General features: G+C 58.6%; 1 protein-coding gene across 5 annotated transcripts; it reads left to right on the top strand.

The window, feature by feature from the left end:
• Nucleotides 1-373: 373 nt before the first annotated feature.
• On the top strand, nt 374-24,670 carry LOC144728536 (glutamate receptor ionotropic, kainate 5-like). 5 transcript variants are annotated; one of them, XM_078608042.1, is made up of 20 exons: nt 374-473; nt 5,700-5,847; nt 6,410-6,568; nt 8,640-8,737; nt 9,236-9,401; nt 9,773-9,951; nt 10,164-10,217; nt 11,883-12,047; nt 12,282-12,434; nt 13,011-13,115; nt 13,530-13,637; nt 14,181-14,384; nt 15,637-15,750; nt 16,613-16,722; nt 17,201-17,374; nt 19,478-19,643; nt 20,671-20,896; nt 21,497-21,625; nt 22,168-22,292; nt 23,141-24,670. In XM_078608042.1, exons 1-20 carry the CDS (start codon nt 453-455, stop codon nt 23,468-23,470), a joined length of 2,934 nt encoding a protein of 977 aa, XP_078464168.1. In that variant the 5' UTR covers nt 374-452; the 3' UTR covers nt 23,471-24,670. The 5 variants fall into 5 exon arrangements, with proteins under 5 accessions (XP_078464168.1, XP_078464164.1, XP_078464167.1 ...); XM_078608039.1 differs by lacking the exons at nt 19,478-19,643; nt 21,497-21,625; nt 22,168-22,292; nt 23,141-24,670 and adding exons at nt 5,157-5,235; nt 19,449-19,477 and having other exon boundaries at nt 397-473; nt 20,671-20,848; XM_078608038.1 differs by lacking the exons at nt 19,478-19,643; nt 21,497-21,625; nt 22,168-22,292; nt 23,141-24,670 and adding an exon at nt 19,449-19,477 and having other exon boundaries at nt 20,671-20,848.

Consider the following 24,670-nt stretch of genomic DNA (forward strand, 5'->3'; position numbering starts at 1 on the left):
TGCTGAAGCCGCCACCGCCGCCGCTCCACCGCCTGCGCTGATCCCTCGCGCGAATCCGGCGACACGCAGACCCCCATCACCCGCTCCCTGCGCCCCGGCGACCTCCAGGACTCCCCCGCTGCCGGGTCCATCAAAGATCCCCTGATAGTCGACCTCCCCCGCCCCCCTCTACTTACCCCCCCCCCCCCGCTGCACCATCTCGCAGCTCTCCCGGCAGCGCTGTCCCCCCGAGGCGACGGGATGTGACCCACGCGGCCACTCCCCGCGCCGCTCCGGTCGCTCATCCCCGCCCGGTTGGCGCCCTCGGAGCGAGCCGGGACTCGCCTCGTGCCCCCCCCCCAACCCCCCCCCCCCGCACATCGCCCCCAGCGCGGGAGGCGAGCATCCATCGCCGCGCGGGGATGTGAGCCCCCGGGACGCGGGACCGGATCGTCCTCACACCGCGCGGTGCCATGGCGACTCCACTGCTGGAGGTAAACACTGGGGGGGGGGGGGGTCCAGCCTAACGGGGTCCGGCTCCAAGGGGGTCCGGTTACCCCCCTTGTATCGAGACTCGTCGCAGGGGGGGGGGGGGGCTCGGCTCGCCGAGAGGCTTGAGCTGGGTTGGCGGTGAAGGCTGGTGAGCTCGGCGGTGAGCGTTGGTGTGGGGTGTTGGTGATGTCGGGTGAGATTTGGTGATGTCCGGTGAGGTTGGTGATGTTTGGTGAGATTTGGTGATGTCCGGTGAGGTTGGTGATGTTTGGTGAGATTTGGTGATGTCTGGTGAGATCGGCGGTGCTGTCTGGCGAGGTTTTGGCGTAGTTTGGCGATGTTTGACAGCGAGGTCTGGCGAGGTCTGGTGAGTTTGGTGATATCTCGTGATGTCTGCTGATGCCTGGTTTTGTCTGGTGAGGTTTGGTGGCGAGCTCTAGTGAGTTGTAATGGTGAGGTATTGGTACGTGTGTGTGTGTGTGTGCGTGGCGAGTGCAAGGTGGGGGTGTGTACATATCAGCACTCGGGAGACAAAGACGGCCGGGCTTGTCGTTGGCCTCACCACCCCTTCGTTCGTGGCGGGATCAATGGCTCGCTAACAGCAGTTGCTCCACCAGGATATGTAGACGACACGGGGGTGTCCTTGTCTCCGTGTACATGCGTGTGCATGTGTGTACATGCGTGTGCATGCGTGTACCTGCGTGTGCATGTCTGTACATGCGTATGTTTATACGTATGTATGTGTGGGGAGCGGCGGCGCATCGGTTAGCGCCCTACGGACCCAGCGACCCGATTGCAATTCACGCTCACGGCCAACACCAGTGACGATTATTTAAACTGGTTCTGGGCAGCCTCTAGGTCGACTCAGCGTCAAATGAGTACTTGGGGCGGAGACAAAGCCGCCGGGCGTGGTGTTGGCCACCGACCCCCTCGTGTGCCGTGTCGGCCTTCGCAGCACTTGCCCCAACAGTCTGTAGAGGCTATTGGCGGCATCTTTGCCTTTGTGTGTGTGCGCGGAGCGCAGTGGTTAGCGCACCGCGCTCCGCACTCGTCGCCTTGACATCAGTGGTGCGAGTGTTGTCTGAACCGGCTCGGGGTCTTCAATGTCCGCTTAGCAGCAGCGAGTCGCGCCTGGTACGGGGTGTCGGCATCGGCGTCGGGGGGAAAACAAAGGAGGCCGAGGGTGGTGCCGGCTCCACAGACTGTCGGGGCAAGTGCTGTGAGCGAGCACCTGCGAAGGCCGGGACGCCAGACGAGGGGGGTGGGGGGGGGGCCGGCACCACGTCCGGCCGCCTTTGTCTCCGCACCAGGCCGCGACTCTCACGCCGCGACTCTCACGCCCCAAGACTCGAACTCGGGTCGCCGGGTTCGTAGCACAGCTACACCGCCGCTCTCCATTCAATCACCGCAGAGCCACAATCGCACACACACAGTCATACACACACAGTCATACACACACAGTCAGTCACTAACAGTCACACAGTCACACACACACAGTCAGTCACTAACAGTCACACAGTCACACACACAGTCACACACAGTCACACACACACACAGTCACACACAGTCAGTCACACAGTCACACAAAGATAAAGACAAAGATCCCCTGTTTAGCCTGAACAGACTTATTATTAGATCTTTCGGTAAAGTCACGTAGAAGGGAAATAATAAAATAATACAAATTAAACATAATAAAATTCTCACGACGATTCGGCCACAACACAAGCAACCGTCCTCAGGTGAGGAACAGCTGTCGGAAAGACGCTGCACAAGCAGCCGAAACGTCGTGAGAATTTTATTATGTTTTATTTTTATTATTTTATTATTTCCCTTCTACGTGACTTTACCGAAAGATCCAAGAATATGCATCCCTGCAGTCACGAAAGCTTTAAATCAAAAGCTGAACAGACTGTTGGGGCATGTGCTGTTAGCGAGCACCTATGAAGGCCAGCACGGCACACGAGGGGGTGGGTGACCAACACCACGCCCGGCCGCCTTTGTCTCCTCAGTGGCGATGTTTACACATCGCACCAGGTACTCATTTGAGGCTGGGTCGACCTAGGGGAGGCCCAAGACCGGTTCAGATAATCGTCACTGGTGTTGGCCGTGAGCGGGAATCGAACCCGGGTCGCCAGATTTGTTGTACAGTCACACACACACACACACAGTCACACACACACACAGTCACACACACACACAGTCACACACACACACAGTCAGTCACACACACACAGTCACACACACACAGTCACACACACACACAGTCACACACACACACAGTCACACACACACACAGTCACACACACACACACAGTCACACACACACAGTCACACACACACAGTCAGTCACACACACACAGTCACACACACACAGTCACACACACACAGTCACACACACACAGTCAGTCACACACACACAGTCAGTCACACACACACAGTCAGTCACACACACACAGTCAGTCACACACAGTCACACACACACAGTCACACACACACAGTCACACACACACACACACACACAGTCACACACACACAGTCACACACACACAGTCACACACACACACACACAGTCACACACACACAGTCACACACACACAGTCAGTCACACACACAGTCACACACACAGTCACACACACACAGTCACACACACACACACACAGTCACACACACACACACACAGTCACACACACACAGTCACACACACACAGTCACACACACACACAGTCACACACACACAGTCACACACACACAGTCACACAGTCACACACACACAGTCAGTCACACACACAGTCACACACACAGTCACACACACACACACACACAGTCACACACACACAGTCACACACACACAGTCACACACACACACAGTCACACACACACAGTCACAGTCAAACCCACCCTCACACGCGCACGCCCATCCATCGCTCGAGTTGTTCCCTGGCAACAGCGTGTGGAAAGTCACAGAGAATGGGCGACACAGCGGCTGCGAATTCAACCTGGGACGATGCCCAGCTCACGTGGTCTGCACCCCAGCACTGCGGAAGTTAGCGAGGGGTTGGTGGATCACCGCACGAACATTGTGAATCTCCCTTCCCCGCGGGCGTCGGGGAGGAACCATTACCCCGACTCGCCACGAGACGGCGACGGCAAGTGGACTCCACTCTTCTCTCTGGATGGGATAGAGTGTTTCCCCCTCGCGTGCGTGGGTTTTGTCCGGGTGCTTCCGCTTTCCTTCCACGTACAAACATTAAATATGCCGATAACACGTTCATATATAGAGGGCCGCAGAGCTCGGGAAATTGTGGTGTATCGCCGGCACCGCGTGGCTGCTACTGCTGCTGGCTTCCCGCTCGTCTGTGGTTCCTCCTCCCCGCGCCTCCGAGTCGTCCTCCCTCTCTCTGTGTACGAGAGCGAGCGGACATCATGCCGCGGGGAGCGAATATAATCAAGGAGATGATGATGATGGTGTCCGGTGGACGAGAGTGCGGCCCGGGTGGCAGCCAGAGGAGCGAAACGCGTCAGACGCAGCGGTGGTCATCGGCCCGCGCGTGCGTCTTTGTCTGTGCGGAGCAAGATGGGGGAGCGGTGGCGATGTGGTTAGCGCGCTGCGCTATGAGCAGCCAGGCTTCCCGAGTTCGATTCCCGCACAGAGTCAGGATATTGAAAATATGCTGGAGGAATCCGATGAGCTATAAAGCTCTTTCTCCCAGATGCTGACGGCCAACACCAGTGGCAATCATCTCAACCGGTCCTGGGCCTCCCCCCTAGGCCGTTGTCTTTGTGTCGGTATGCGACTATGGGTGTCTGTGTATATATACATGTAGTGAGTGTGTGTACGTGAAGTGAGTGTGTGTACGTGTAGGGAGTGTGTGTAGGTGTAGTGAGTGTGGTGTGTATGTATGTGTAATGAGTGTGTGTATGTGTAGTGAGTGTGTGTACGTATAGGAAGTGTGTGTACGTGTAGGGAGTGGTGTACGTGCAAGGAGTGTGTGTATGTGCAGGGAGTGTGTGCGTGCAGGGAGTGTGTGTACGTGTAGGGAATGTATGTGTCCATGGCTTTGCATTGAACGTGTGTATATCTCTATGTACCTGGTTGTATATCTCATTGTGCAAGCGTGTGTATCCGTGTGTATGTATTTGTGTGTATGTATCCGTGTGTATGTATCTGTGTGTATGTATCCGTGTGTATGTATCCGTGTGTATGTATTTGTGTGCATGTATCTGTGTGTATGTATCCGTGTGTATGTATTTGTGTGTGTATCCGTGTGTATGTATCCGTGTGTATGTATTTGTGTGTATGTATCTGTGTGTATGTATCTGTGTGTATGTATCCGTGTGTATGTATATGTGTGTATGTATCTGTGTGTATGTATTTGTGTATGTATCCGTGTGTATGTATCTGTGTGTATGTATCTGTGTGTATGTATCTGTGTGTATGTATCTGTGTGTATGTATCCGTGTGTATGTATCCGTGTGTATGTATCCGTGTGTATGTATCCGTGTGTGTGTATCCGTGTGTGTGGATCCGTGTGTATGTATCTGTGTGTATGTATCCGTGTGTATGTATTTGTGTATGTATCCGTGTGTATGTATCCGTGTGTATGTATCCGTGTGTATGTATCCGTGTGTATGTATCCGTGTGTATGTATCCGTGTGTGTCCGCCTGTGACTCGATGCGTGATTAGTCTCGTCGATAGCGGGGAGACTCGCGGCCTCGTTCCCCTGCTCGGACCTCTCGCGGTCTCGATGGCGCCTCATCACGAGGTCACCTTGCCCAGCCATCACCATCACGACCACCGTCATCACTACAACCATCATCACCACCATCATCATCATCACCTCTACACTCACCCTCACCATCACCACCACCACCATCATCACCACCACACTCACTTTCACCATTATCACCACAATCACGACCACGCTCACCTTCACCATCATCACCATCAAGACAACCATTATCACCACCATCATCACCACTACACTCACCTTCACCATCACCACTACCGTCATCTTCACCATCACCACCACCACACTCACTTTCACCATTATCACCACCATCATCACCACCACCACTACACTCACCTTCACCATCATCACCACCATCACCTTCACCAATACCATTTTTCATGAGCCCTGGCCGGGAATTGAAATCGGCGGCTCCCCCCTGTCCCCCCCCCCGCCTCCCCCCCCCGCCTCCCCCCCCCCCCCGCCTCCCCCCGCCCCAGGCGCCCCAGGACCCCAGCTGCGCGACCCCCGTCAGGGCTCCGCGAGGCCCCGCGTCGTCTCCGCGCCTCCCGTGGCCGCCGCTCCTCCTGCTGCTGCTGCTGCTCATGGTGCCGGGGAGCGCCCCCGTGCTCACCTCCCTGCCCATGGGTGAGTAGCGCCTCACCATCCCCACCTCACCATCCCTGCCCATGGGTGAGTAGTGCCTCACCATCCCCACCTCACCATCCCTGCCCATGGGTGAGTAGTGCCTCACCATCCCCACCTCACCATCCCTGCCCATGGGTGAGTAGTGCCTCACCATCCCCGCCTCACCATCCCTGCCCATGGGTGAGTAGCGCCTCACCATCCCCACCTCACCATCCCTGCCCATGGGTGAGTAGCGCCTCACCATCCCCACCTCACCATCCCTTCCCATGGGTGAGTAGTGCCTCACCATCCCCGCCTCACCATCCCTGCCCATGGGTGAGTAGTGCCTCACCATCCCCACCTCACCATCCCTGCCCATGGGTGAGTAGTGCCTCACCATCCCCGCCTCACCATCCCTTCCCATGGGTGAGTAGTGCCTCACCATCCCCGCCTCACCATACCCACCTCACCCTCCCTCACTCACGATCCCCACCTCACCATCCCTCACTCACCATCCCCACCTCACCATCCCCACCTCACCAACCCTCCCCGTGCCCCCCCCCCCCCCCCACCCGCCCCCCAGCCGCGCTGCTGGACGACAGTCCGGCGTGCGGCCGCGGCGAGAAGCTCGCCCTGGCGCTCGCCAAGGAGCACGTGGGCTCCGAGGGGCTCCCGCGCGCTCGCGTCGACGTGGACGTCCACGAGCTGCTGCACGACAACGACTACGAGGCCACGGAGATGGGTAACCGTGGCGACGGCGCGGGGGACGGGGTAACCGTGGCGACGGCGCGGGGGGCGGGGTAACCGTGGCGACGACGCGGGGTTACCGTGGCGACAGACACACCTCTGCTGAGCGCAGGGCCCAACACGCCAAGCGGGCAGCAACGAACAGCGCCGTCGTCACAGCTGCAATCGACTCGCCGTGCAAGGCGGCGCTTGGCTCGAGCGAGGTTCTCGTTGTGAGAGCTCAGGGCCGATGGGGGGGGGGGGGGGGCTCTGTAGTGGAGCCGTGCGATGCAGGGAGCGGTCGTGACGAGCTTGCTCGCTCTGAACCAAAGCTGCTGCTGACATTGCGCGCTCACCACCAGGCCGCGCCTCGCTGGTGGGAGATGCAGAACCGCCCGCGTGGCTCGGGGTTATTTAATGGCACTCAGCCATTCATCATTCATGTGTCACGCGCTCACTACTCGCTCGTTCAGCCTAATTGGTAATTGCTCACAAAGTCAAAGTCATTTCCTGATCTTAATGAGCCTCGAGGCGTCGGTGATAATCTCCTGTTCACAACTCTACAGACCCAGTGGTGTACATTCCACGTTCCTATGGCAAGGACGAGTCTATCCACAAGGAATTTTTCGACGAAGTGGAACCGCTTTTATTGACCCCGGATGGATGATGGGCTGAACTGCCCCAAATCAGGATATCATTGTGAACGCATTATTCACTCATCATTGTGTGATTCATTCACTCTACGATATCTAAATTTATTTCCCAATCATCTCATCATTGCTCATTGCGTTGATCATTCACCACGTGCCCGCTCATTCAATCACTCGTTCATTTATTAATCGTCCATAAATGTACTTATCACAGTCATTCCTTCACATGGTATGCATCTGCATGTGTAAAGACATTACTGCGGAGGGAGCTGGTAGGAACGTTGGGTTGCTCGGTCAATGGCCAGAGTCAACGGCGGCGTGGTGTATTCCGCAAATATGCCCGACTGTGAGGGCGAGCACAAGCCGGCGTGAGTAGGTTAAACGTTGATTTGTATAAGGGCACCACAGGGTGACCAGCCCCTCCCAACCCAGCCCCACCCCTCCCACCCCCCACCCAGCCCCACCCTCCCCACCCAGCCCCTTTCCACCCTCCCCACCCAGCCCCTCCCTCCCCACCCAGCCCCTCCCTTCACGACGGACGGACGGACACAATAATCCCCTGTGGGCTGGTGTAACCAGGAGGTTCCTACCAGTAATATGTGTCTATATCCGTGTGTGTCTGTGTGTGTGCCTTCGTATATCTATGCATTTCTATATACCTTTATATGTATCTTCACGCGTATCTCTAAGTATCTATGTGTATCTCCATGAGCAGTGCGTCAGGTGATGAACGGCGTGGTGTATCTCTATGTATTTCTATGGGTCTCTGTGTGTCTTTGTGTGTCTCTATGCATTTCTCTGTGTATCTCTATGTATCTCTATATACTTTATGGGTCTCTATGTGTCTCTATGTATCTCCATGGGTCTCTGTGTATCTATATGTATCTCTATGGGTCTCTGTCTGTCTCTTTGTATCTCTGTGGGTCTCTGTGTGTCTCTATGTGTCTCTATGTATCTCTATGGGTATCTGTGTGTCTCTATGTATCTCTGTGGGTCTCTGTGTGTCTCTATGTATCTCCATGGGTCTCTGTGTGTCTCCATGTATCTCCATGTGTCTCTGTGTGTATCTATGTATCTCTATGGGTCTCTGTGTGTATCTATGTATCTCTGTGGGTCTCTGTGTGTCTCTATGTATCTCCATGGGTCTCTGTGTGTCTCTATGTATCTCCATGTGTCTCTGTGTGTCTCTATGTATCTCCATGTGTCTCTGTGTGTCTCTATGTATCTCTGTGGGTCTCTGTGTGTCTCTATGTATCTCTGTGGGTCTCTGTGTGTCTCTATGTATCTCTGTGGGTCTCTGTGTGTCTCTATGTATCTCCATGTGTCTCTGTGTGTCTCTATGTATCTCCATGTGTCTCTGTGTGTATCTATGTATCTCTATGGGTATCTGTGTGTCTCTATGTATCTCTGTGGGTCTCTGTGTGTGTCTCTGGGCAGTGTGCCAGGTGATGGAGAAGGGCGTGGTGGCCGTGCTGGGGCCCTCCTCCAGCCCGGCCTCCTCCTCCGTCATCAGTCACGTGTGCGGTGAGAAAGAGGTGAGGGCCGCACCTCATCACGTGACGTCGCTCTGAACGCAGGGGCAGTGCCTCCGCCCCCACCCCCCAAAGTTTAGATGTGGCGCAGACTATTCACGTGGCTGCTTGACTCCAACTTTAAAATCACGTCAAAGTGATCACTAAAGCCACCACAACTACGCCACCATAGTCACCACAACTACAACATTCACAATAACCACCACAATCAACACACCCACCACATCTGAATCTGGATCGGGGGCCAAGCAGGGCCAGGGCTAACTATCCCTTCACCGCGTGCGTGACGTCAGGCGGTACGCAGTGCGTCACTTAGCACGGCGCAGGTTCGGCTCCCCCAGTGGAAAAACAACCGCGACGCCTTCCGAGCAGCGTCGGTCTGGCCTGGCACGACCCCGTCGTGGCCCTTGCGTGGCTCGGTTTGTGGGAATGGAAAAACCGTGGGACATCCCTGTGTCTCTCTCTCTCTGTTCTCTGTGTTCTCCGTGGCTCCGTACGCAGGTTCCACACGTGAAGGTGGGGGCGGAGGAGACGCCCAAGCTGCTGTACCAGCGCTTCGCCTCGGTCAACCTCTACCCCAGCTACGAGGACGTGAGCAACGCCATCGGCAGCCTCATCGGATTCTTCAACGCCTCCACCGTCAGCCTGCTCTGCGTCAAGCCCGACTGTGCGCGCGCGCCGCAAGACACTCGCCACACGCTCACCGTGCTCACCAAACACCCGCCACGCTCGCCACTCACCACACTTGCCAAACACTCCCCAACGGCACACTCGCCAGACACTGACCACGCTCACCAAAACATTTACCAAACACTCGCCACGCTCGCCATTCTTACCACATTCTCACCTCACTCACCATTCTCACCACGCTTGTTGCTCACAATGCACAGTGCTTATCAATGTTATTCCTAACCTTGATCGCCACTGACTACCCGCTGCTCGCCACAACAACCACTATAACCGCATGCTGTGTGGCTGCATGTGATCCTGGTTACCCGTGGTTGTTATTGACCGTGGTTGTGCGTGGTTGCCCCACAGGTCTCATGCGGTTGGAGGAGCTGGTGCGGAAGTTCCTGATCGCACGCGACGCGTTCACCGTGCGGATGCTCGCAGAGGACCAGGACCCGACGCCGCTACTCAAGGAGATCCGCGACGACAAGATTAGCACCATCATCCTGGACGCTCGTGCGCCCACGGCCCTTACCGTGCTCAAGCGGGTACGCACGTGGGCACCACTCTCACCGCTCTCACCGCACTCACCACACTGCACTCACCGCACTCACTGTGTTCACCATACGCTCCGCACACACAGCCTCATGCAGCGTTCCATCCTTCATATAGGTGCCCGCTAGCAGAACTTGCCCCAGCGATCTGTTAAGGCTATTGGGGTACCTTTGCCTTTGTCTGCATGTTTGTGTGTGACGGACAGGCGTCCGAGCTGGGCATGCTGTCTGCGTACTACCGCTACATCCTCACCACACTGGTGAGCACCACCGCCCACTGCGAGCCTCGCTCACCACGCTCACCCGCCCTGGTTGGCATGAGCCCCCGGAGCCATCGTTGAACTGGGGGCCTCCTTCTCAGCATCTCCTCGGCAATCGTCCCACGCCCCCCACCCACCCATGCCTCACCGCGTGCCGTGTGGTCACCCAATCTTCCTTGAGGCCACCCTCATCACCCCGCGTGTTTTGAGGTCACCCCGCGTGTCTGAAGGTCACCTTGTGTGTCTGGAGGTCACCCCGCGTATCTGGAGGTCACCTTGTGTGTCTGGAGGTCACCCCGCGTGTCTGGAGGTCACCCCACGTGTCTGGAGGTCACCTTGTGTGTCTGGATGTCACCCCGCGTGTCTGGAGGTCACCCCGCGTGTCTGGAGGTCACCCCGCGTGTCTGGAGGTCACCCCGCGTGTCTGGAGGTCACCCGCGTGTCTGAAGGTCACCCCGTGTGTCTGGAGGTCACCCCGCGTGTCTTAAGGTCACCCCGCGTGTCTGGAGGTCACCCGCGTGTCTGAAGGTCACCCCGTGTGTCTGGAAGTCACCCTGTGTGTCTGGAGGTCACCCCGTGTGTCTGGAAGTCACCCCGTGTGTCTGGAGGTCACCCCGCGTGTCTGGAGGTCACCCCGTGTGTCTGGAGGTCACCTTGTGTGTCTGGAGGTCACCTTATGTGTCTGGAGGTCACCCCGCGTGTCTGGAGGTCACCTTGTGTGTCTGGAAGTCACCTTATGTGTCTGGAGGTCACCTTGTGTGTCTGGAGGTCACCCCGCGTGTCTGGAGGTCACCTTGTGTGTCTGGAGGTCACCTTGTGTGTCTGGAGGTCACCTTATGTGTCTGGAGGTCACCCCGCGTGTCTGGAGGTCACCTTGTGTGTCTGGAGGTCACCTTATGTGTCTGGAGGTCACCTTGTGTGTCTGGAGGTCACCTTGTGTGTCTGGAGGTCACCCCGCGTGTCTGGAGGTCACCCCACGTGTCTGGAGGTCACCTTGTGTGTCTGGAGGTCACCTTGTGTGTCTGGAGGTCACCCGCATGTCTGGAGGTCACCCCGCGTGTCTGGAGGTCACCTTGTGTGTCTGGAGGTCACCTTGTGTGTCTGGAGGTCACCCCGCGTGTCTGGAGGTCACCCCACGTGTCTGGAGGTCACCCGCTTGTCTGGAGGTCACCTTGTGTGTCCGGAGGTCACCTTGTGTGTCTGGAGGTCACCCGCATGTCTGGAGGTCACCCCGCGTGTCTGGAGGTCACCCGCATGTCTGGAGGTCACCCGCGTGTCTGGAGGTCACCCCGCATGTCTGGAGGTCACCCGCGTGTCTGGAGGTCACCTTGTGTGTCTGGAGGTCACCCCGCATGGCTGGAGGTCACCCCGCGTATCTGGAGGTCACCTTGTGTGTCTGGAGGTCACCCGCGTGTCTGGAGGTCACCCCGCGTGGCTGGAGCTCACCCCGCGTATCTGGAGGTCACCTTGTGTGTCTGGAGGTCACCTTGCGTGTCTGAAGGTCATCCCGCGTGTCTGAAGGTCACCCGCGTGTCTGGAGGTCACCTTGTGTGTCTGGAGGTCACCCCGCATGTCTGGAGGTCACTCCGCGTGTTTGGAGGTCACCCCACGTGTCTGGAGGTCACCTTGTGTGTCTGGAGGTCACCCCGCGTGTTTCCTGGGCAGGATTTCCCCGTGGTGCAGCTGGAGGGCCTTCGAGCGGACGGCCCCAGCATCCTGGGCTTCTCGCTCTACAACGAGGCTCACCCCTTCTACCCCGAGTTCGTGCGCAGCCTCAACATGTCGAGCAGGGAGACTTGCCGGAGGAGACGACCCTTCCCAGGGCCCGAGGTGAGACACGGGAGACGGGACACAGAGCCGTGGCCTCGGCATCGTTGGATCCCACGTGGCCATGACCCACGGCGTCGCGTGGAGGAGGGAGACGTGGTGGGAGGTTGCTCCCGTGTCTTTCGTGTGTCACCCCGGCATTAATAGGCGCTCGCTAACAGCACTTGCTTTACCAGCCTGTTAAAAGCTACACGGGGGATCTTTGTCTTTGCCTCTGTGCCCGCCCGCGCGTCTCAGTTGACGGCGGGGCTGATGTTCGACGCGGTGCACGTGGTGGTGAACGCCGTGCGGGAGCTCAACCGCAGCCAAGTGGTGTCGGTGAAGACGCTGTCCTGCAGCTCGCCGCACATCTGGAACCACGGCACCAGCCTCATGAACTACATGCGCACCGTGAGCCACCAGCCCCGCCCCTAGCCCCGCCCTACCCCCACCCCCACCTCACCCCTACCCCGCCCCTACCCGTACCACGAGCTCCACCCCTTCCCCCGCCCGTACCCTGACCGCGACAGAGCTCGACTCAGCACCGTTACCGGACCTTGGTTCCAATCGACTCCCAGTGCCACCACCCAAACACAGACGCAGTTCCTGGGCTGTCCCTGCACAGGTGGCGAGCCTAACCTGTGGCCCTGACCCCCCCCCCCCCATGACCCCTACAACACGGTGTTTGACACCGTGAGGTCACACGGGGCACCTCGAGAAAAGCGCCGGCAAAAGGTGCCCTCGAGTAGCCCCCTGCCCTGGTGTCCCACCGGCTGCCTGGCTCCCTGCGTCCCCGTGTCCCCGTCCCATCTCTCTCTCTCACATGGCACCGTGCCTTCGGCGTTTGTGTTCTCCGTGTCTCCGTGTTCCCGCATCTCCACCCAGTCTCTGTCTTGTGCGATTCCGCGTCCTATGTGCATTCATGTCTCTGTGTCAATCCCTTCTCACCTCGGTGTCCTCCGTGTCCCTGTGCCCCGCGTCCCACAGGTGGAGTACGACGGGCTGACGGGCCGTGTTGAGTTTAACAGCCGTGGACAGCGAACCAACTACAGCCTGCGCGTTCTGCAGCTGAGAAGAGACGGCTTCAAGCAGGTGAGACCTGCGTCACAAACCTGGCTCACCTTGCTCACCTGATATACCTGGCTCACCATACTTACCTGCCTCACATGGCTCACCTACCTCGCCTGCCTCGCCTGGCTCACCAGCCTCCGTGAGCTCCTCCGGCAGGCGAGTCTGCGTTGGCTGGGTCATGTTGCCCGCATGCCCAGCCACCGCGTGCTGCCCAAGCAGCTTCCGTTTGGTCGGATAGAAGAGGGGGCTACATGGGCACGGCACGGGCTAGAGAAGGGATGGAGATGATGCGGATCTTTGGCTTTGTATACGAGTGTGTGTGTCATTACGTGTTTGCCACATGCATGTTATTTGGGGTTTTCTAAGGGGGTAAAAATTTGTAATTAATAAAAAATATATAATCCATGAACCCGCCTCCCCACGCCCCCTCCGCAGATCGGGAAGTGGCACTCGAACCGGGGCCTCATGATGGACATCACCTTCCCCACGGCGAATCCCTCCGAGAGCCTGGCGAACCGCACGCTGACGGTCACCACCATCCAGGTGAGGTCACCGCCACCGCCTACGGACTGACGTCACGCACACGTGGTGACGTCGCGCTCCGCGCATGGCCCTGATTTGGCCCCAAGCCAGACTCCGGCGTCTTCTCGTGAAGGCCGGCGCGTCACGGTTCGTTCGGTTTCCGGCACGGCACACCAAACAGCCAGTGGGAAAACAAACAACCCAGCCTGAACCAGAATCATAATCTGTATTTATGCTGGAGGAATCTAATGAGCTATAAAGCTGTTTTGTCCACAAGAACCGTGCTGGCACGGCTCGGGTGTGCCTGGTGGGAAAATATGGATTGTATGTATGTTGAACTTATTTCGCACCGTACGTAGCCAACCCGCGCTAATCGGAGGTGCGGCAGAAGGACGACAAACGAAACACGAAAATCAGTTCACAAGAAAAGAGTTTTTAATCGAGATTTTAAAGTGCAGAGCTCCAGTGGCCTCCGATTATTGGAACGAAGAACGTTCCAGACGGCCGCAGAAGCGCATCTGAAAGCGGGTTGCGCGCCCGGTGGCTGGGCGCGTGCACGTGCAGGAGAACCCGTACATGATGCTGCGGCCCAACTACAAGGAGGTGGAGGGGAACGCGCAGTACGAGGGCTTCTGCGTGGACCTCCTCGCCGAGATCGCCGACATCCTCAAGTTCAACTACCGCATCAAGCTGGTGGACGATGGCATCTACGGGGCGCCGGAGCCCAACGGGACGTGGACGGGCATGGTGGGGGAGCTCATTCAGAGGGTGAGCATGTGCGTGTGTTGTGCGTGTGTGTGTGTGTTGTGCGTGTGTGTGTGTTGTGCGTGTGTGTTTGTGCGTGTGTGTGTGTTGTGCGTGTGTTGTGCGTGTGTGTGTATTGTGCGTGTGTTGTGCGTGTGTGTTGTGCGTGTGTGTGTGTGTTTGTGCGTGTGTGTGTTTGTGTGTGTGTTGTGCGTGTGTGTTTGTGCGTGTGTGTGTGTTGTGCGTGTGTTTGTGCGTGTGTGTGTTGTGCCTGTGTTTGTGCGTGTGTGTGTGTTGTGCGTGTGTCTGTGCGTGTGTGTGTTGTGCGTGTGTGTGTGTTTGTGTGTGTGTTGTGCGTGTGTGTTTGTGTGTGTTGTGCGTGTGTGCTGGTGTGTGTGTGTTGTGCGTGTGTGTGTTGTGCCTGTGTGTGTGTTGTGCGTGTGTGTGTTGTGCTTGTGTGTGTGTTTGTGCGTGTGTGTGTGTTGTGCGTGTGTGTGTGTTGTGCGTGTGTGTGTTTGTGCGTGTGTGTGTTTCCAGCCGTCACCCTCGCTGTCAACCCAGACGGTTCACCCCGTATTCTTGTGCAGGGAAATTGAGTTTTCAGGTCCATACGGCGTACAGCCGTTTCAATCCGGGAAATTGTTGTTGTCTACGTGTTTGTGTTTCTCCCTTGTAATGGGACTCCGTATGATGAACGCTGAGATGTCTGAGGGCACGGGGTGACCAGCAAGGTCTGAATTTGTCTGTAATAAGGTAGGGCGCTGATCAGGGCTTGACGGGATTGTACCATGTGCTACCCAAGCAGTCTCTGTCTGGCCGGCCAGAAGAGGGGATACACGGGCACGGCACGGGCTCGAGAAGAGATGGAGTGACGTGGTACAGGAGGATGTGGGGCTGAGTGGACTTGCCGATGAGCGGTACCAGCGGTGTCAAGATCGACCTCTATAGAGGAGGCTCGTGCAGGACGCTACCGGGCAGTTGGAGGCAGTCGCCCTCCAACAATAATGGAGGTCGGAGCAGCAACGCTCACAACGAGCGGAGCGCCGGGTGGCTAAAGCACAGCGAGTTGGCACAGTAGGGGGCACAGATGATGCACGTGCATTTGCCAGTCATCTGAGTCAGTCAACCCATGGCACCTGGGTCTGCCCCTAACCTGTCAGCGAGCCTTCCACATGTCACGTGACCTCAAAGTGCACCAAGCCTGGCACAAGCGCCGTGGTGGCGTCACCGCCACTGAGTGCTGGCTGATCGTCGTCGTTGTGCATGGCGCTCGCAGAAGGCGGACCTGGCGGTGGCGTCGTTCACCATCACGGCGGAGCGCGAGAAAGTCATCGACTTCTCCAAACCCTTCATGACGCTCGGCATCAGCATCCTGTACCGCGTGCACTTGGTGGGGCGCTCACTGGCACACGCACAGACACACACAGACACACATAGACACACACACACACACAGACACACATAGACACACACACACACACAGACAGACACACACAGACACACACACAGAAAGACACACACACGCACGCGTGCACACACACACAGAAAGACACACACACGCGTGCACAGACACACACGCGTGCACACACACACAGACACACACACAGAAAAACACACAGAAAGACACACACACGCACGCGTGCACACACACAGACACACACGCACTCGTACACACACATACACTGAAAGACACACGCACGCGTGCACACACAGAAAGACACACACAGAAAGACACACACACAGAAATACACACACAGAAAGGCACACACAGAAAGACGCACACGCACGCGTGCACACACACACACAGAAAGATACACACACGCATGTGCACGCACAGACACACGCACGAACGCACATGCAAAGACAAAGATCCCCCTCCTATAACCTTCCTTTGAATATTGGGGCAAGTGCTGTTAGCGCGCACCTACGAAGGCCGGCACGGCGCACAAAGGGGTCGGTGACCAGCACCACGCCCGGCCCCCTTTGTCTCCCTAGTGGTCGATGTTTACACACCGCACCAGGTACTCATTTGAGGCTGAGTCGACCTCGGGGAGGCCCAGGACCGGTTCAGATATTCGTCACCGGTGTTGGCCGTGAGCGGGAATCGCACCCGGCTCATTGGATTCATAGCGCAGACGTGTGTCTGCTGTCCCGTTCACACGTGGCTGTGCGTCTGCTGCTGCTGCGGCTGCTGCTGCGTCTGCTGCTGCTGCTGCGTCTGCTGCTGCTGCTGCTTCTGTGGTTGTGTGTAGGGCCGCAAGCCCGGCTACTTCTCCTTCCTGGACCCCTTCTCCCCGGCCGTGTGGTTGTTCATGCTGCTCGCGTACCTCGCCGTCTCCTGCATTCTCTTCCTCGTCGCCAGGTCCATTACCTCCTCACTCCACACCTCGTCGCTCGCGCGCGCGACACGACACGCACAGAGACCCCCCCCCCCTCCGCCCCCGAGGGGAGTGGGTGGCCGCCACCACCACACCGGACCGCCTTTGTCTCCTCAGGGGCGATGTTTACACATCGCAGCAGGTACTCATTTGAGGCTAGCGGGAGGCCCAGGACCGGTTCGGTTAATTATCGTCACTGGTGTTGGCCGCGAGCGGGAATCGAACTCGGGTAGCCAGGTTCGTAACGCAGCGCGCTAACCACGACATTACCGATATCTATAGACACACAAAGACAAAGATCCCCCGTATAGCCTTAACATACTGTTGGAGAAGGAGCTGCTAGCGAGCACCTACAAAGGCCGGTACGGCACACACAGCAGCAGCAGCACACACACACCGCAAGGCACGCACACAGACAAGCGGGACACGATCTCAGCGCTTGTGCCCCCCCCCCCCCCCCAGGCTCTCGCCGTACGAGTGGTACAACCCGTACCCGTGCCTACGGGGCCGCACGGAGCTCGCCGTCAACCAGTACACGCTGGGGAACAGCCTCTGGTTCCCCGTGGGGGGCTTCATGCAGCAGGGCTCCGAGATCATGCCCCGCGCGCTCTCCACCCGCTGCGTCAGCGGCGTCTGGTACGTGTCCCCTCCTAGCTACACGCGCACGCACGCACACGCGCACGCTCATCCACAAAGATCCACGCGCTGCGCTACGGACCTGGCAGAGACCCCTTCCCCGTCCCGAGTTCAACTCCCGCTCACGGCCACCACCAACAGCAGTCACAGCGATGATCTGAACCGGTTCTTAAAGCCCTGCGCGTGAAATCGTACCCAGCACAACCCACTAAGCAGCCAATACCCCTCGCGTTAGAACACCGCAGGCTGCACCCAGCACCCAAGACGCTGCATTAAACTCCCTGCACAACGCACCCAGCATGAAGCGTGCAGCCCGAGGTGGTCCCGCTCCGCCCCCACTCCCCCGCCACGTGCACCCCGCTCCCTCCTACTGCTGCTGCTGCTGCACCCCGCTACCTCCCACTGCTGCTGCTGCTGCACCCCGCTACCTCCCACTGCTGCACTCTACACAATGCTCCCACGACACGAGCGCTGCTCACACTCACGCCTCCTCGTGAACTGCTCGCTGTAATTGCTTCATGAATTTCGATGTAGTTCACATGATTAATTACGACAATCGGTGATTCATTGTTTAGATATTAAAATGAAACGTTTAAATGTCCATACTTAGTCTAGCAATGTGTTTGAGGGGCGTGTGTGTGTCAGGGTGGGGAGGAGCGGTGGCGCAGTGGTTAGCACTTCACGCTCACGGCCAACACCAGTGACGAGTATCTGAACCGGTCCTGGGCCTCCCCTAGGTAGACTCAGCCTCAAATGAGTACCTGGTGTGGTATTGGGACACAACGATGGCCGGGCGTGGTGTTGGCCACCCATCCCCGCGTGTGCCATTTCAGCCTCGATCAGTGATCGCTAACGGCACTTGCCCGAACAGTCTGCTAAAGGTTGTATGGGGGATCTTTGTCTTTGCGCGTGTGCGTGGGTGCGTGTGTGCATGGGCTACGTGACATTGGTTGGTTGGCCTAACAGGGCTGCATGCGTGTCCCATCGTCACCACCACACGCGCTCATCTGACAAGCCCCGCTGGAGACGGACACACACACACCCCACGTCCACCCGCGCTCACTCTCACACGCCGACGTCACCATGGCGCCTAGGTGCACCTTGAGGCCACGTGAAGTGTAGAAGGTTTTCTGGCAGGAGGTGACGGAACGGACCCATGTTAAACGAGTTGAATGGCTGAGATGACTGGTAGATGCACCACCTGTGCTCTGCACTGTGCCACCTTGCTGCGTTTTAGCCGTCCAGCGCTCTGCTCGTTGTTGTGAGCGTCGCTCCTCTGCCTTCCGTTGTTACTGGAGGGCTACTGCCTCCAACTGCCCAGGAGCGTCCTTCACGAGCCTCCTCCATAGAGGCCGATCTTGACACTGCTGGTACCAGTCATCGGCTCACCTCCATATCCTCCTGTACCGCAGCAGCCGATCTCTTCTCTAGCCCGCGCCACGCCCGTTTAGCACCCTCGATCCAGTCAAGCAGAGCTGCTTGGGCATGTGGTGGTTCAGCATGCGGACGACATGACCCAGCCAACGCAACCTCGCCTGCCGTAGGAGCTCACCGATGTGAACGTGTCGAGATCGTTCAAGGATCTGTGAGGTCCTCACACAATCCAATAGGGTTAAACCCAGAATGGATCTGTGAGGTCCTCACACAATCCAATAGGGTTAAACCCAGAATGGATCGTGGGCAGTCTCGCCTGAATGTTGAAAATCAGCACAGATGTTCCTGTACAGGGCTGTACGCTTCACAAGCATAGAGAAGGGAGGGCTTGACTTTGTATGGAGCGACAGATCAGGTGGTTGCCACACAGAGTTTTCGCAGCCCATGAAAAGGCAAAGCAGGTCGACTGATTCAGTGCATCAGATACGTGGCACGGGGCATCAGTCACATGACACGGCGCATCACTCACCAGCCAGACGGTCACGTGTGCAGCCCTGTGTGGTCGGGGTGGGGGGTAGGGGTAGATAGGTGGGGAATTGGGGGGGGGGGCTGTTGGAGGGTACTAACGGCTGTCAGATGTTGCAGATGTCTTCTTTTCTCTAGAGTGTGTTTTGAAGACTTGCCCTCTCTCCCCGCCAAGGTTGCCTGAAAATTTATGTTCTTATCAAGGTGGGCATTCACCTTGATCATCATCTCGTCTTACACAGCGAATCTGGCTGCTTTCCTTACCGTTCAGAGAATGGAAGTGCCCATCGAGTCAGCCGAAGACCTCGCTGACCAAACTAACATCGAGTATGGCACCTTACAGGCCGGCTCCACCATGACCTTCTTTCAGGTCTGTTATGGCGCGGGGGGGCGGGGGAGGGAGGGGGGTGTGGTGATGATTGATGATGAAAGATGGTGGGAGATTGTGGCCGATGTTTGGGTGATTCTGGGAAATGTTGTTGAAAAGTTCGCGAGAGATGCTGGTGGATGGTGGGAGATGTCGGATGATGGTGGGGGATTATGGGAGCTTGTGGGAGCTTGGGGGTACATGGCTGGGGGATTGTGAAAGATTGTGGGATATGGAGAGGTGGCGAGAGATGTTGACAGATCGCTGGATCTTGTGGGAGATGGTGAGAGGTTGTAAGAGATGGTGGGAGATTGTGAGAGATGGTGAGAGGTGGTGATTGTGGGACATGGTGAGAGGTGGTGAGAGTTAGTGGGAGACGTTGGGCCTTACCGGAAATAAAGTGACTGGCTGAGTTATGAATAGAAAGCCAGTGACCATCACTCCATGAAGGGTTGATTTGGTGCAACTGGGTTATAATCTGGAACAATTCTGAGCCATGCAATTCCGATTTGGGAAAACGGTAAGACACAACTGTGCAAATGCGTTCTTGAATCAAACAACCCACAAGTTCGCTTTGGCTTCTCACTTCAACCCCTAGGTCGACTCAGCCTTAAGTGAGCATCAGGTGCGTTGTGTGAACATCAGCACTGAGGAGGCAAAGACGGCCTGGCGTGGTGCTTCCACATCACCCGCTCGTGTTTCCTTGCCGGCCTCAATAGGTGCTCGCTAACAGCACTTACGGGGTGTTATTGGAGGGGGGGGTGTCCTTGTATTGGTGAGGTGTGTGCCTGGGTGGCGAGAGGTCGGTGTGGCTGCTCGAGGCGGCGTGCTGTGCTGCGGGTGGCTGCGTGGCCTCTCCTTCTTGGCGGCGAGGCCGGAAGGTGGCGAGGGGGGGAGGCGAGCGGCGTGCCCGCCCGGGGGTCAAAGCCGTGGGGAGCGCCGCCCCCGCCAGACCCCCGACTCGCCGCCCTTCCCTCGCCCCCCCCCCCGCCACCTCAACCGCCGCCGCTCGCCCCCCACCCCCCTGCAGAACTCGCGCTACCAAACCTACCAGCGCATGTGGAACTTCATGCTGTCTAAGCAGCCGAGCGTGTTTGTGAAGAGCACCGAGGAGGGCATTGCCCGCGTGCTCAACGCCAACTACGCGTTCCTGCTCGAGTCCACCATGAACGAGTACCACCGGCAGCGCAACTGCAACCTGACGCAGATCGGCGGCCTGCTCGACACCAAGGGCTACGGCATCGGCATGCCGCTCGGTATGACGCTCGGCATGCCGCTCGGTATGACGCCACCACCGCCGCCGTGGTGCTCACGCTGCCCGGGCGGCTGGGCGAGGAGCGGTGGCGCTTCGCTGCGCCACGAAACCGGCGACCCGAGTTTGATTGCGGCTCACGGCCACCAACAGCTGTGACCATAGTCGTCTGAACCGGTTCCTGGGCCTCCCCTAGGTCAACTCGGCATCAAATGAGTACCTAGTGCGGTGTGCAAACATCGTAGCTGGGGAGACAAAGGCGGCCGGGCGTGGTGCTGGGCACCCCCCCCCCCCCCGCCTTTGTGTGCCGTTTCGGGCTTAATAGGTGCTCGCTACAAGCACTTGCCCCAACAGTCTGTAAAGGTTGCACGTGGCGTCTTTATCTTTGGGGAGGCGGGTGGGTAGTGGCGTAGCTACATCCGATCAGATCAGGTTAGCCAATGGGTGAATTCGATTAATCTTATTTAATATCAATGACTAACGATAAAGAGGGGGATTGTGGGAGTGGAGAGGGGGGGATTGTCAGAGTGGAGAGGGGGGGGTGTGGGAGTGGAGAGAGGGGGGGGGGGCGATGTTGAGTGTGCTGCGTGACGCGTGCCCGCAGGTTCCCCCTTCCGTGATGACATCACACTCGCGATCCTCCAGCTGCAGGAGAACAATCGCATCGAGATCCTGAAGCGCAAGTGGTGGGAGGGGGGCAGCTGCCCCAAGGAGGAAGATCACCGCGCCAAAGGTACGTGGGGACACGGGGACGGCGTGGGGGCCATGGTGGGGGTGGTGGTGGGGTGGTGGGTCACACGGAGTCGTGCAACATCCACTCTGAATGGAAGCTCCGGCCAGTTGAATTGCTGCCGTGGGACCCAAGCCCCCCGCGAGAGGGCAAGGTGGTAATGTTTAAAATAATTAAATAAAGTGCCCCCCACTTTAATGCCGGTTGCGCAATCGGCGTCGCATCTTCACGAGACGAAGAATCCGGCAGAGGAGCAGTGGAGCCCGTCCTGTTCGTGAACGGGCCGCGGAAGTGGATATCGCAGAGTGACCTTCGAGACCGCTTCTTCGAGTGACCTCTCTGGTCCACACGGAGTAGAGGGCAGCGCCTTCCCACCCGCTCTGCGTGTGAGAGAGAAGTTCGTCACGTGGCGGTCAAACCGATATTGTCGTCACGTGCGTCTGTGTTGTTGTTGGTAACTGGGCCGACACCGTCAACTCACGCGCCCTTCAGAAGCCGGTTTTGAGCGCACGTGGTAACCATGTTGTCTTCTGTGTGCCGCACAGGCCTGGGTCTGGAAAACATTGGCGGCATCTTCGTGGTTCTGTTCTGTGGCCTCATCATGGCCGTGTTCATCGCTGTTCTCGAGTTTATCTGGAACTCGCGAAAAACGGCCTCCGAATCAGATGAGGTAGGGCTCCATGGCCACCACCACCACTACCACCACCACTACCACCACTACCACCACTACCACCGCCACCACTACCACCACCCCTACCACCACCACTACTACCACTACCACCACCACCACCGCCACCACCACTGCCACCACCGCCACTACCACCACCACTACTACTACCACCACCACCGCCACCACCGCCACCATCACCGCCACAGCCACCCGCACACCATCCCCCTGCCTGGAATGGGACCCTGGGGTAGAGATGCTATCACAGCAATTTGATTCCCGCCCCCCACCCCCCCACCCCGGCTAAACACAGAGTCAGCGTAGTCAATAGGGTTAGCGGTGTCTGCCCAAGGTTTCTTACAACTGTGTTCAGTTTTCTTATTCGTAAAGAATATTAATTCCTGCAGTCACGAAAGCTTTTAGTCAAGATTTAACTGTGTTCAGCTTAGTGATGGCCTGTATTTTTGTTAACTCCCACCTTGTTACAGCTATGACCACCCAAGCTGGTTGCAGTGGAGGGGTGGTGGGGGGGGTTAAACCACCAGAGGGTAAGGGGCGGTTAAAGTAATCAATCGATGCCGTCTCACACTGGGGGCCCCCACAGTGTCCACCCGAGCGCTTTGCAGAGCCCCGCGCCGGCGTCTCCCCCGCCTTGAGTTGACCCGCGACGACCCCGGCATGCGTCGTACGAATCCCGCCGCGGCGTCGCGAGTTTTGTTTGGAGGTGGAGGAGCGAGTGCGGGACGCCTGTCGTGCTCTGCGTGTGGTGGTGTCTGCGCGTGGCGTGTGCGGTGCCGGTGGTGGCGGCGGTGTGCGTGGTGGCGGTGGTGTGTGCGGCGCGGTGTGCGCAGGTGTCTGTTTGCCAGGAGATGGTGAGCGAGCTGCGCCGTGCTGTCTCGTGTCAGGAGACGTCCCGGCGGAGACGCCAACCCCGACGGAGGCCCGGCCGCGCGCCGCCGCTGCCGCCGCGCGGGCCGCACGCCCCCGACGCCTCGGGCCTCCACCTCAAGCTCGCCAACGGCAAGCTGGTGGCGGGGGGCGGCCTCGCGGAGCCCCCCTCGCCGGCCTGCACGCACATGCACTCGTGCCGCGAGTGCCGGAAGCAGTACCGGCTGAGGCTGCTGGCGGCGCGGGCGGCGCCGGACGCTCTGCACCGCGACACGGAGCAGTCGTCGCTCTGACGGCCCGGCGCGAGCGGCGGAGAGAAAGGGAGAGAGGGAACGAGAGACGCGGGCGGGGAGGCCGCGCGACGTGACGGGGGGGCCATCCGGACAGGGCGCCACCGTCGCCGCCGCCGCAAGGAGATCCGGCGCCGGCATCCCGAAAGCGCCGGCCGACCGCCGGCTCCGCGCGACGTCGATCGAGGCTGAACGGCTCCTCCTCCTCCTGCCCACGAGCGGCCGCCAATGCCAGCGGAGTCCGGCCAGGACGTCGCGGCCGCGCCGACCGCGTGCTCCGACTGGCCACGCGGAACGTGCGCGCGCGCGTGTGCGGCGCGTGCCTTGGACGCGCGGCGCAACGCAGGGACTCGCTCGCGCCGTCGCGCAACGGCGCTCCGGCCGACACGCCCGGCACCACGCGGAACCCGACCAGCGGCGCGGGGGGGGGGGGGCCGGGGGCTGCCGTGGCAGAGCTCGCGCGGCTCTCGAGCCGGAGCCGCCCGCTCCGTCACGGAGACGCTCCCCGTGCCGCCGAGACGGGAGGAGGTCGAAGCGGGCGACGCTGCCGCCGGGCCGCGGTGCGCCGACGGTCACGACGGCGGTGTTCCGCTTTTAAATTTGGCGGCCCCCCCCTCGCCCCTCCCCGCAACCCCCCTTACCCCCTCCTTGTCCAGCAGCGGCACCGGATGTGACCCCCACGGTGACTGTGGCTCCCGCACGGGAGCCGGTGACGCCCGGTCGTTTCCCGACACTTCAGGGCGACGACGCGGCGTTGGAGTCGCGCGGTGACCGACGGAGCTGCCTTGTACCACGTGCTAAATCTGCTCAGAGTAGGGTTGTTGTTTTTTTCATGTACGCATTAGTCATCGGTCTGGGATGTCAAGTATCGTGAGGCGGCGATGTCACCATCGTCACCCCCCCCCCCCACCCGCGCTGCCCTCCACCACCCGACACCCGGCGTTCATCCCCCATGTGCCCCCAGCCTCTCCATGGCTCTCCACACCTGTGACGGCCTCTCACGACGCGCAGGTGCATTTCATCACGGGGCATTCGCGGTGTATCACGGGGCATTCGCGGTGCATCACGGGGCATTCGCGGTGTATCACGGGAAGGCGGCGATGCCCCCTCTCCCCCACCCCCCGGGGAACGGCGATGTCACGGTTTTGTTTTCTCTTGTCTCCACATCACTAACATTTTCCCAAATAAAGAGGTCAATTTACA

The sequence above is a fragment of the Lampetra planeri genome, chromosome 29, assembly GCF_965212315.1.
Source record: "Lampetra planeri chromosome 29, kcLamPlan1.2.h2, whole genome shotgun sequence".
Classification (NCBI taxonomy): domain Eukaryota; kingdom Metazoa; phylum Chordata; class Hyperoartia; order Petromyzontiformes; family Petromyzontidae; genus Lampetra; species Lampetra planeri.

What these genes read in the sequence shown, in the direction of transcription:
- LOC144728536 (XM_078608042.1), top strand. Translation starts at nt 453, where the DNA reads ATGGCGACTCCACTGCTGGAG. An exon ending in CTACGAGGCCACGGAGATGG is followed by an intron (nt 6,569 to 8,639) that starts GTAACCGTGGCG and finishes GTCTCTGGGCAG; the next exon opens with TGTGCCAGGTGATGGAGAAG. An exon ending in CGGCCTCCGAATCAGATGAG is followed by an intron (nt 22,293 to 23,140) that starts GTAGGGCTCCAT and finishes CGGTGTGCGCAG; the next exon opens with GTGTCTGTTTGCCAGGAGAT.